Below are 13,055 nucleotides of genomic sequence, written 5' to 3' on the forward strand. Positions count from 1 at the left end.
GGTTGCAAGGGAAGGTGCCTGGAGTGGAGGTTGGGTCGGTGGGGGGTGTGGATCTGACAAGGGAGTCGCGGAGGGAGTGGTCTCTACGGAAAGCTGATAGGGGAGGGGAGGGAAATATATCCTTGGTGGTGGGGTCTGTTTGGAGGTGGCGGAAGTGACGGCGGATGATGCGCTGTACATGGAGATTGGTGGGGTGGTAGGTGAGGACCAGTGGGGTTCTGTCCTGGTGGCGGTTGGGGGGGCGGGGCTCAAGGGCGGAGGAGCGGGAAGTGGAGGAGATGCGGTGGAGGGCACCGTCGACCACGTCGGGGGGGAAATTGCGGTCCTTGAAGAAGGAGGCCATCTGTGTTGTACGTATTTTGAACTGGTCCTCCTGGGAGCAGATGCGGCGGAGACGAAGGAATTGGGAGAATGGGATGGCGTTTTTACAGGGGGCAGGATGGGAGGAGGTATAGTCCAGGTAGCTGTGGGAGTCGGTTGGTTTGTAGTAGATGTCCGTGTTGATTCGGTCGCCTGAGATAGAAACAGAAAGGTCAAGGAAGGGGAGGTAGGAGTCCGAGACTATCCAGGTGAATTTGAGGTCGGGGTGGAAGGTGTTAGTGTAGTGGATGAACTGTTCAACCTCCTCGTGGGAGCACGAGGTAGCGCCGATACAGTCATCAATGTAGCGAAGGAAAAGATGGGGGGTGGGGCCAGTGTAGTTGCGGAAGATGGATTGTTCCACATACCCTACGAAGAGGCAGGCATAGCTGGGGTCCATGCGGGTGCCCATGGCTACTCCTTTTGTTTGGAGAAAGTGGGAGGATTGGAAAGAAAAGTTGTTCAGGGTGAGGACCAGTTCGGTCAGTCGAAGGAGGGTGTCGGTGGAAGGGTATTGGGTGGTACGGCGGGAAAGGAAGAAGCGGAGTGCTTTGAGTCCTTCGTGATGGGGGATGGAGGTGTACAGGGACTGGGTGTCCATGGTGAAGATGAGGCGTTGGGGACCGGGGAAGTGGAAATCCTGGAGGAGGTGGAGGGCGTGGGTGGTGTCACGAACGTAGGTGGGGAGTTCTTGGACTAATGGGGACAGGACCGTGTCGAGGTATGCCGAGATGAGTTCGGTTGGGCAGGAGCAGGCTGAGACGATGTGTCGTCCGGGGCAGTCAGGTTTGTGGGTTTTGGGCAGGAGGTAGAAACGGGCGGTGCGGGGTTGTGACCTCCCATCCACCGCCTCCAACCTCATAGTCCCACAACCCCGCACCGCCCGTTTCTACCTCCTGCCCAAAACCCACAAACCTGACTGCCCCGGACGACCCATCGTCTTAGCCTGCTCCTGCCCAACCGAACTCATCTCGGCATACCTCGACACGGTCCTGTCCCCATTAGTCCAAGAACTCCCCACCTACGTTCGTGACACCACCCACGCCCTCCACCTCCTCCAGGATTTCCACTTCCCCGGTCCCCAACGCCTCATCTTCACCATGGACATCCAGTCCCTGTACACCTCCATCCCCCATCACGAAGGACTCAAAGCACTCCGCTTCTTCCTTTCCCGCCGTACCACCCAGTACCCTTCCACCGACACCCTCCTTCGACTGACCGAACTGGTCCTCACCCAGAACAACTTTTCTTTCCAATCCTCCCACTTTCTCCAAACAAAAGGAGTAGCCATGGGCACCCGCATGGGCCCCAGCTATGCCTGCCTCTTCGTAGGGTATGTGGAACAATCCATCTTCCGCAACTACACTGGCCCCACCCCCCATCTTTTCCTTCGCTACATTGATGACTGTATCGGCGCTACCTCGTGCTCCCACGAGGAGGTTGAACAGTTCATCCACTACACTAACACCTTCCACCCCGACCTCAAATTCACCTGGATAGTCTCGGACTCCTCCCTCCCCTTCCTAGACCTTTCTGTTTCTATCTCAGGCGACCGAATCAACACGGACATCTACTACAAACCAACCGACTCCCACAGCTACCTGGACTACACCTCCTCCCATCCTGCCCCCTGTAAAAACGCCATCCCATTCTCCCAATTCCTTCGTCTCCGCCGCATCTGCTCCCAGGAGGACCAGTTCAAAATACGTACAACACAGATGGCCTCCTTCTTCAAGGACCGCAATTTCCCCCCCGACGTGGTCGACGGTGCCCTCCACCGCATCTCCTCCACTTCCCGCTCCTCCGCCCTTGAGCCCCGCCCCCCCCAACCGCCACCAGGACAGAACCCCACTGGTCCTCACCTACCCCACCACCAATCTCCATGTACAGCGCATCATCCGCCGTCACTTCCGCCACCTCCAAACGGACCCCACCACCAAGGATATATTTCCCTCCCCTCCCCTATCAGCTTTCCGTAGAGACCACTCCCTCCGCGACTCCCTTGTCAGATCCACACCCCCCACCGACCCAACCTCCACTCCTGGCACCTTCCCTTGCAACCGCAGGAGGTGCAACACTTGCGCCCACACCTCCCCCCTCACTTCTCTCCAAGGCCCCAAAGAAAACTTCCATATCCGCCACAGATTCACCTGCACCTCCACCCACATCATCTACTGCATCCGCTGCAGCCGGTGTGGCCTCCTCTATATTGGGGAGACAGGCCGCCTACTTGCGGAGCGATTCAGAGAGCACCTCTGGGCCACCCGGACGAACCAACCCAACCACCCTGTAGCACAGCATTTCAACTCCCCCTCCCACTCCACCGAGGATATGCAGGTCATTGGACTCATCCACCGCCAAACCACAACAACGCGACGGTCGGAGGAGGAGCGTCTTATCTTCCGACTGGGAACCCTCCAACCACAGGGGATGAACTTGGACTTCACCAGTTTCTTCATCCCCCCTCCCCCCACCTTGTCTCAGCCGAATCCCTCCAGCCCGGCACCGCCTTCCTGACCTGCAGTCTTCTTCTTGACCTCTCCGCCTCCATCCTACTCCGACCTATCACCCTCACCTTGACCTCTTTCCACCTATCACATTTCCAATGCCCCTCCTCCAACTCCCTCCTCCCTACCTTTTATCTTCTCCTGCTGAACACTCTCTGCTCATTCCTGAAGAAGGGCCTGTGCCCGAAACGTCGAATCTCCTGTTCCCTGGATGCTGCCTGACCTGCTGCGCTGTTCCAGCAATAAAGTTTCAACCCTGGTACTTATTACAGACCCCTGTAGGGTGGTACTGATTACAGACACCTGTAGGGTGGTACTGATTACGGATCCTTATAGGGTAGTACTGATTACGGATCCCTGTCGGGTGGTGCTGATTACAGATCCCTTTAGGGTGGTACTGATTAATGATCCCTGTAGTGTGGTACTGATTACAGATCCCTATGGGATGGTACAGGTTACAGATCCCTGTTTGATGGTACTGGTTACAGACACCTGTAGGGTCGTACTGATAACAGATCCCTGTAGGGTGGTACTGATTACGGATCCCTGTCGGGTGGTACTGATTACAGATTCCTCTAGCATGGTACTGATTACGGATCCCTGTAGGGTGGGACTGATTAATGATCCCTGTAGGGTAGTACTGATTAATGATTCCTGTAGGGTAGTACTGATTACGGATCCCTGTAGGGTGGTACTGATTACGGATCCCTGTAGGGTGGTACAGTTTACGGATCCCTGTCGGGCGGTACTGATTACAGATTCCTGTTAGGGTGGTACTGATTACAGATCCCTGTAGGATGGTACTGATTACGGATCCCTGTAGGGTGGTACTGATTACAGACACCTGTAGGGTGGTACTGATTACAGACACCTGTAGGGTGATACTGATTACAGACACCTGTCGGGTGGGACTGATTACAGATCTCTGTAGGGTGGTACTGATTAATGATCCCTGTCGGGTGGTACTGATTACAGATCCCTGTCGGGTGGTACTGATTTCAGATCCCTATAGGGTGGTACTGATTACGGGTCCCTATAGGGTGGTACTGATTACGGATCCCTGCTAGGGTGATAGAGATTACATATCCTTGTCGGGTGGTACTGATTACGGATCCCTGTAGAGTGGGACTGATTAATGATCCCCGTAGGGTAGTACTGATAACAGATCCCTGTCGAGTTGCACTGGTTACAGATCCCTGTAGGGGGTGGTACTGGTTACAGACACCTGCAGGGTCATACTGATTACGGATTCCTGTAGGGTGGTACTGATTACAGATGCCTGTAGGATGGTACTGATTACAGATCCCTGTATGGTGGTGCCGATTACAGGTCCCTGAAGGGTGATACTGATTACAGATCCCTGTAGGGTGGTACTAATGATAGGTCCCTGTTGGGTGGCACTGATTACAGATCCTTTTAGGTTGGTACTGATAAATGATCCCTGTCGGATGGTACTGATTATGGATCCCTGTCAGATGGTACTGATTACGGATCCCTGTAGGATGGTACTGATTACGGATCCCTGTAGGATGGTACTGATTACGGATCCCTGTAGGATGGTACTGATTACGGATCCCTGTAGGATGGTACTGATTACGGATCCCTGTAGGATGGTACTGATAACAGACACCTGTAGGGTCGTTCTGACTACCGATCCCTGTAGGGTGGGACTGATTACAGATTCCTGTAGGGTGGTACTGGTTACGGATCCCTGTAGGGTGGTACCAATTACAGATCCCTATAGGGTGGAACTGATTAATGATCCCTGTAGGATGGTACCGATTACAGATCCCTGTAGGGTGGTACTGATTACCGATCCCTGTAGGGTGGTACCAATTACAGATCCCTATAGGGTGGGACTGATTAATGATCCCTGTAGGATGGTACCGATTACAGATCCCTGTAGGGTGGTACTGATTACCGATCCCTGTAAGATGGTACCAATTACAGATCCCTATAGGGTGGAACTGATTAATGTTCCCTGTAGGATGGTACCGATTACAGATCCCTGTAGGATGATACTGATTACGGCTCCCTGTACGGTCGTACTGATTACGGATCCCTGTCGGGTGGTACTGATTACAGATCCCTTGTAGGATGGTACTGATTACAGATCTCTGTAGGGGCGTACTGATTACGGATCCCTGTAGGATCGTACTGATTACGGCTCCCTGTACGGTCGTACTGATTACGGATCCCTGTCGGGCGTTACTGATTACAGCTCCCTGTAGGGTGATACTGATTACAGACACCTTTCGGGTGGTACTGATTACAGATCCCTTGTAGGATGGTACTGATTACAGATCCCTGTCGGGTGTTACTGATTACGGATTCCTGTAGGATGGTATTGATTACAGATCGCTGTAGGGGCGTACTGATTACAGATCCCTGTAGGATAGTACTGATTACAGACAGCTGTAGGGTTGGACTGATTATGGATTCCTATAGGATGATACCGATTACAGATCCCTGTCGGGTGGTACTGATTAATGACCCCTGTAGGATGGTACCGATTACAGATCCCTGTAGTGTGGTGCTGATTACAGATCCCTGTAGGGTGGTACTGATTACAGATCCCTATAGGGTGGTACTAATTACAGATCCCTGTAGGGTGGGACTGATTAATGATCCCTGTAGGATGGTACTGATTACAGATCCCTGTAGGGTGGGATTGATTAATGATCCCTGTAGGGTGATACTGATTACCGATCCCTGTAGGATGGTACTGATCACAGACACCTGTAGGGTGGACTGATTATAGATGCCTGTCGGGTGGTACTGATTAATGATCCCTGTCGGGTGATACTGATTATGGATCCTTGTCGGGTAGTGCTGGTTACAGACACCTGTAGGGTCGTACTGATTTCGGATCCCTGTAGGATCGTGCCAATTACACGTCCCTGTAGGATGTTGCCGATTACAGGTCCCTGTAGGGTGGTACTAATGACAAGGTCCCTGTTCGGTGGCACTGATTACAGATCCTTGTAGGTTGATACTGATTAATGATCCCTGTCAGGTGGTACTGATTAATGATCCCTGTAGGATCGTACTGATTACGGGTCCCTGTCGGGTGGTACTGATTACAGATCCCTGTAGGGTGGTACTGATCACAGACACCTGTAGGATGGTACGGATTACAGATCCCTGTAGGGTGGTACTGAATACAGACATCTGTAGGGTGGAACTGATTACAGATCTCCGTAGGGTGGTACTGATTACAGGTCCCTGTCGGGTTGCACTGATTACAGATCCCTGTAGGGTGGTACTGGTTACAGACACCTGCAGGTTCGTACTGATTACGGATCCCTGTAGGGTGGTACTGATTACAGATGCCTGTAGGGTGATACTGATTAATGATCCCTGTAGGGTGATACTGATTACAGATCCCTGTAGGGTGGTACTAATGACAGGTCCCTGTTGGGTGGCACTGATTACAGATCCTTGTAGATTGGTATTGATAAATGATCCCTGTCGGGTGGTCATGATTATGGATCCCTATAGGATGGTACTCATTACAGACACCTGTAGAGTCATACTGACTACAGATCCCTGTAGGGTTGTACTGGTTACGGATCCCTGTAGGGTGGGATTGATTACAGATGCCTGTCAGGTGGGACTGATTACAACTCCCTGTAGGATGGTACCGATGACAGATCCTTGTAGGGTGGTACTGATTACATATCCCTGTAGGGTGGTACTGATTACGGCTCCCTGTACGGTCGTACTGATTACGGATCCCTGTCGGGTGTTACTGATTACAGATCCCTATAGGGTGGTACTGATTACAGATCCCTGTAGGGTGGTACTGATTACAGATCCCTATAGGGTGGTACTAATTACAGATCCCTGTAGGGTGGGACTGATTAATGATCCCTGTAGGGTGGCACTGATTACAGATCCCTGTTGGATGGTACTGATTACAGACCCCTTAGGGTCATACTGATTACGGATCCCTGTAGGGTGGGACTGATTACCGATCCCTGTGGGGAGATATTGACAATTAAGTTCTGCATGGCAATACTGATTGCAACATCGTATAAAACAGTAGATATTTCAGATCTTATTCAGGAGTTCTGATTATGGACCAAGTGGTGGTTTCAAGATGCCTGGAAGAAGAAGAATTCCGGTCCCTCCTGACGCCAGCATGAATTATGGATCTCAAATTAGCATGAAAACACTGGAAATACTCTGCAGTTGTTGCCGGTGTCATTGGAGAGAGAAAAAAAATCAAGTTAACATTTCATGTATATCACCCTTTGTCAGGGCATGACAAAGCTACAGGTGTAACAGGTTTAGTACAAATGCAGAGCCAGTAAGGTTGAGCAAAGAACAAAAGGGCAGCTCTGTGACAGGGTGGAAGATAGGGGCGATTAAGTTAGAAAATGGATAATGATGCAAGGCAAAGGACATGGTAATGGAGCAAGTAACAAAAAGCAGACGATACGTCTACAGGAGCTGTCAAGGGCATACACAAAGCCACTGTCATTTCCTGTTGTCTCAACAAACAGAGATGGTGGTGATGATTTGAACTGGAACTGGTGATGATTTTACTCTGGAAGACAGTAAATAGTCCAAAGGAACAATGAGGTGTAATTCTTTGAGCTTCATTTGAAGATTGCAGGTGACCAAGAGCAGAGGGGTCAGGTTGGGAACAGAGAACTAAAGAGGCCCAGAGTCATGCTTGGGGACTGAACTCTGCGAGACATCTCAGCATATCTGCCCTCCTGAGTCAGCAGTCACTCTGCTGGCCAGGTCATGGGAACCATATAGATGAGAGCCACATTCCTGAAGAGGTGTTCTATGACAATCCCACTGTTCACATGAGAGCAACAGATCACCCGCGCTTGTGATACAGGGGTATATACCATTGAGACCTAACGGTGACCTAGATTGAATTAATACATAGGAAGTCCTCACACGTGACCAGAGTGCTTTGTCCTCAGGAGCCATGAGGAAAAAATAAGCAGAGAGTCCAGGATAAATGACGAGATGGTGCCAAAGTGAACCCACTTAAAGAAAGGAACATCAGTCAGGCTCAGGCCAGTGATATTTTATCTGCACTGTCATTCCTTGTGAGGGCGTGATTATAGAAGAATGAGGAGGGATCTGATTGAAACTTAATACTAAACAGCCTGGACAGTGTGGGGCGTTGGCAGGAGGGACCCAAGGGCACCTTAGTGTAAAGGGAAGACCTATTAGAATGGCGACAAGGAGAACATTCTTTAGTCAGAGAGGAGTGAATCTGTGGAATTCATTGCCACAGAAGAATGTGGAGGCCAGGTCATTGAGTATATTTAAAATGGAGATAGATAGGTTCTTGATTGCCAAGGGGTCAAAGGTTACAGGAAGAAAGCGGAAAAATGGGGTTGAAAAACTTATCAGCCATGATTGAATGATGGAGCAGGCTCGATGGACCGAGTGGCCTAATTTCTGCTGCTATGTCTTATGGTCTTATGGAATTTAGAAAAATGAGGGGAGGTCATCTTGAGATATTCAAGATGATAAGTTTGAATAAAATAGACATGGATCTGATGCCCACTCTTGTGGGCATTCTAGGATGAGAGGTCATAGTCTTAGGATAAGGAGTGGCAAATTTAAAACAGAGTTGAGGAGAAACTACTTCTCCCAAACTTGTGAAACTGTGGAATCCACTATCCCAGGATGGATTAACAGATTTTTAACAGGTAATGGGTTAAAGGGTACTGAGAAAAAGACAGGAAAATGGGGATGAGGAACATATAAGCCATGATTGAGGGGGTGTAACGACCTAATTCTGCTCCTATATCTTATGAACTTGTATCGTAGTCATATCACTGGGCTAGCAATCCAGAACTCCAGGCTATTGCTCTGGGAGCATGGTTCAAATCCCACAGTGCAGAAATTTTAGTTCAACAAAATCTGGAGTAAAAAACTCTAACCATGTAACTACTGTCAATTAATATCAAAACTACTTTTGTTCACTAATGTCCTGTGGGAAAGGAAATCTGTCATCCTTCTCCAGTCTGGTCTGCACATGACTGTAGGTCCACAGCAATGTGGCTGATTCTTACCTGCTGTCAGGGCAGTTAGAGAAGGGCAATAAATGCTGAATGAGTCAGCGACACCCACATCCAATGATGAATGAAAAAGCTACTCATGAATTGTCTACAACAACCACAAGAGATGACATTTAGTACAGAAGTTGATTTGCTCCATCTTCCTCTCTGATCTATCACCTTCATCCCCACCTCCATCCACCTATTGCACTCTAAGCTACCTTCTCCCCAGGCCCACCCCCCTCCCATTTATCCCTCCACCCCAGAGGCTCCCTGCCTCATTCCTGATGAAGGGCTTTTGCCCAAAACGTCAATTTTCCTGCTCTTTGGATGCTGCCTGATCTGCTGTACCTTTCCAGCACCACTCTAATCTTGACTCTGATCTCCAGTATTTGCAGTCCTCACTTTCGCACAGTCTATTAGCCCCTGAGACAAATGGCTATCTGTTTCACCTGGAAGTGTGCTTTGGTACTTGGACATGGGATGGGAGGAGGTCAAGGCAGGTGTGTTGCGTTCTCTGACCTTGCATCGAAAGATGCTGCTCAAGGGTCAGTAGTTTTCAGAGTAATTGAAAAATGGACCAGAGTTTTGCAGAGAGAGCAATCCCTCCAGAAGAGTTGAAGGTTGTGTTCGATGGTGGCAAGATTGCAGAAATGCTAGAATATCATCTGCTGAACAGAGAGGCTGAGAGGTGGGTGATGAGTATAAAAAGGACCTTTCCTTTAGTAGTGATGCGAGGAATGAGGAAGAATTGAAAGCAGAATTCCAGGAACTGGCACTGGTATGGTCAAAATGTCCTGAAGAAGGGTCACTGGACTCGAAATGTTAACTATGCTGAGTTTCTCCAGCAATTTCTGTTTTTGTTTGTAGAAAATTCGGCTTGATACTGAATGACATTTAAGGGTGAGGAGATTTATTTTCTTACGAGATGCTCCTCCCTTCCACACCTACAAATGGAACAGTTGAATGGTGGAACAAAAACAGAAATTCCTGGAAAAACGCAGCAGCAGGTCTGGCAGCATCTGTGGAGAGAAAGCAGAGATAGTGTTTTGGGCCCAGGAACTCCTCTTCAGAACTGGAATGATGAAGTTGTTTGTACTCCCAGGAAGTGATAGGGCAGACGTTTCAAACTAACTGAGGAAGCCAAGTGAGACCCGCCTCCAGCCCAGCCTTGACCGTTCTGATTGATGCTGCATGTTCCTCATTGTACAGGCATTCGAGAGTACTCTGAAATCTTGGGAAGACAAACTCCGGTATGACTCCTGCAGGCCTGCTTTTCGACCACACTTGTACCCTCAACAGTCTGTGGACCTGGCTACGGAGGAGGAGGCCACCCAGCTCCAGCTCTGTGCTCAAGCAGCTGAGGAATTAATCACAAGGTTCGTCACACTTTGCATCATGGCAGGTTCACGTAGTCTATTGCATGGTACTGAGAGACAATTTCACACAAGCCTCAAAGACCTAGTCATCCCGTGTGCGTGTGTCTCAATGGAACTTTCAAAGAAGCCACGGAACTGAAAAATGGGTAAAGTTAGATGGGCTGGGAGGACAGTGGCACCCTTACTGGAAGATACATATTAACATGCCATTTGGTGTATGGACCAATGGCACTTTCTGAGCTCATAGTACTTTGGGATGACTTTTTATATTGCATGCCTATCCTTAATAACCCACCTTCCAAAAATGAGTTCGGGACAGGCAGTTCATTCTGGCCTTGCTAATGAGGCCCCCATCCCATAAGAAAAAGCAGCCCAAAGTATTTCCAACTAATGATGCACTGGTGAAATACAGCAAGATGCTAGCCAATTTTCCTATTGCACAGGTACAATAGTGTTGTGGTTATTTTAATTAATTTGTAAGTCAGAGCCTCACGCTAATAGCTTGAGATGAGTTTTGAAATCCTGCCTAAACAGTTTGGGAGTTTGGATTCAGTTAGTTTCCTACGGATTTATTAAATTAACTGGTCTCCATAATCGCACCCATGACAACAATTATCAATTGTTGTAAAAACCCATCTAGCTCCCTAATGTCCTTAGAATATAAAACATATAACGCAGGAACAGGTCCTTCAGTTCACCATGTCTGTGGTACCATTCTAAACTAATCACATCTGCCTGCACATGGGCCATATCACTCTATTGTCTGCCTGATTGTGTGTCTGTCTGGATGTCTCTTAGATGTTACTATCGTTGCTGCTTCTACTACCTCCCTGGCACCTTATTCCAGGCACATGCCACCTTTTGTGTAAAACACTTGCCTCACATGTCTCCCTTCAACATTTCTCCCTCACCTTAAACCCACGTCCCTAGTATTTGACATTACCACCCTGTGAAAAAGCCTCTGACTATCCATTCTATCCATGCTTCTAATAATCTTGACACTGGAGCAAAAACAATCCAAGTTTCTCCCACCTCTCCATGTAGCTAATACACTCCAATATAGACAACACCCTGGTAAACTTCTTTCTCACTATCTCCAAAGCCTCCACATCCTTCCTATAGTGTGGTGACTGGAATGGCACACATTATTCCAAATGAAGTTCTTATACAATTGTAACATGACTTGCCAATTTTTATATCGGTGTCTTGACCGATGAAGGCAAGCATGTTATAAGCTTTCTTACAACTTTATTTGTTTGTGTTGCCAATTTCAGGGAATTGGACTTGAGCCCAAGATCCCTCTGTATATCAGTGCCCCTCAGGGTCCTGCATTTGATGTATTTTTTCCTCATGCAGTTGTCCTCCCAAAATCATCACCTCACTCTTGTCCGAATTAAACTCCACCCAACTTTCCAACTGATCAGTGTCCTCCTGTATCCTTTGATAACATTCCTCATTCAACAACTCAACCCAATCTTCATGTTATCTGCATACTTACTTATCATCACCTGCATTTTCATCCAAGTCACTTCGATAAATTACAAACAACAGAGGTCCCAGCACTGATCTTTGTGGAACTCTGCTGGTCAGAGACTCCAGTCAGAAAAACACCTTTGACCAAGCCAGTTTTTTAAATCTAATTTGTCAATTCACCATGGATTTTATCCACCTACCATGAGGGATCTTGTCAACTGCTTTAGTAAAGTTCATGTGAGGCAACATCATGTGAGGCCCTACCCTCATCGATCATCTTTGTCACTTCCTCAAAAATCTCAATCAAGTTTGTGAAATGTCCTTTAGGGATGTAAATCTGGCATCTTTACCTAATATGGCCTATATGTATATGCACACTCTCAATAACTTGGCTGTTTGGTGATGGAAAAGAGGATTCAGTATGGCAGCTTTTGTTTTTGGAATACTGGTCTTGAGTTTAACATCCCTCATCCAAAAGATGCTGAGAATAATGCAGCACCTCCTGAGTCCTGCTGAGATTATGTGCTGAAATATCTGGAGTAGGGCTGCCAACCACTTATAAGGCTGACCTTATAATGTAGGGATTCATGTTTGCAACATCTTCTCTTCCTCAATATGGAAAATTAATTCTTTTGATACATTTTGTCAGAGGAAAATAATGAAGCAGATCAAGTAAGCAATAGCAAGCATTTCTGTTCCTACTTTGCATATGTAATAAATAACTTTTATGAATGAAAAGCTGAGTAAAGTCAAAGGGATTTGACTTCTGATAGGAACACATGTACTTTTCCATCAATTCTATTGTTCCACCTGTACTACTGAGGCATTCTTTCCTTCATGACTTTCAGAATTTGCGACGCAGCCAAATCCCACAGCCTTCTGGAGCAAGAGCTGGCTCACGCTGTCAACGCGAGCTCGCATGCACTAAACAAAACCCATCCAAAGTTTCCAGAGGTAAGGAGTATAACAGAAGTAGCAGTTATGTCATGTTGGGCTCAGTAAGTGGCTGTTCTACAGAGCTGAACTCATCAACGTGAGGTGATTGCTTAATAATTTGGTAATATGCTTTATCCCTTTCTGAAACTGGATGAAGAATAGACCCACCCAATAGGTGAAATTGAATGTGAATTCGTGAATCACAAAAACTGTTAACTATTGTGGCCTAATTAACTCATTTTAGGTAAGTGATTTCTAAAGTGGCACTGCTCAGAGATAAAATAGAAAATAATTCTCTCTTTCTTTATTTCTATCTGCTTTATATCTCACTCTATTTCGCTCTCCTTCCTTCTCTCCTAATTTTG

General features: G+C 47.8%; 1 protein-coding gene and 1 long non-coding RNA gene across 6 annotated transcripts in view; one reads left to right on the forward strand and one right to left on the reverse strand.

Moving 5' to 3' along the window:
• dgkh (diacylglycerol kinase, eta) overlaps nt 1-13,055 on the forward strand; it is a 601,101-nt gene that overhangs the window by 525,100 nt on the left and 62,946 nt on the right. For all 5 annotated transcript variants that reach the window (XM_043694442.2, XM_043694440.2, XM_043694441.2 and 2 more), the window contains 2 exons: nt 10,115-10,281; nt 12,603-12,708. In XM_043694442.2, coding sequence (XP_043550377.1) covers nt 10,115-10,281; nt 12,603-12,708 — 273 coding nt within the window. The remainder of the gene's footprint in view (nt 1-10,114; nt 10,282-12,602; nt 12,709-13,055) is intronic.
• LOC148148685 (uncharacterized) overlaps nt 1-13,055 on the reverse strand; it is a 213,158-nt gene that overhangs the window by 85,865 nt on the left and 114,238 nt on the right. The window lies entirely within an intron of this gene.

Source organism: Chiloscyllium plagiosum, unplaced genomic scaffold (genome assembly GCF_037043375.1).
Source record: "Chiloscyllium plagiosum isolate Xiang-an unplaced genomic scaffold, Cpla_swu_hap1 HiC_scaffold_12, whole genome shotgun sequence".
NCBI lineage: Eukaryota > Metazoa > Chordata > Chondrichthyes > Orectolobiformes > Hemiscylliidae > Chiloscyllium > Chiloscyllium plagiosum.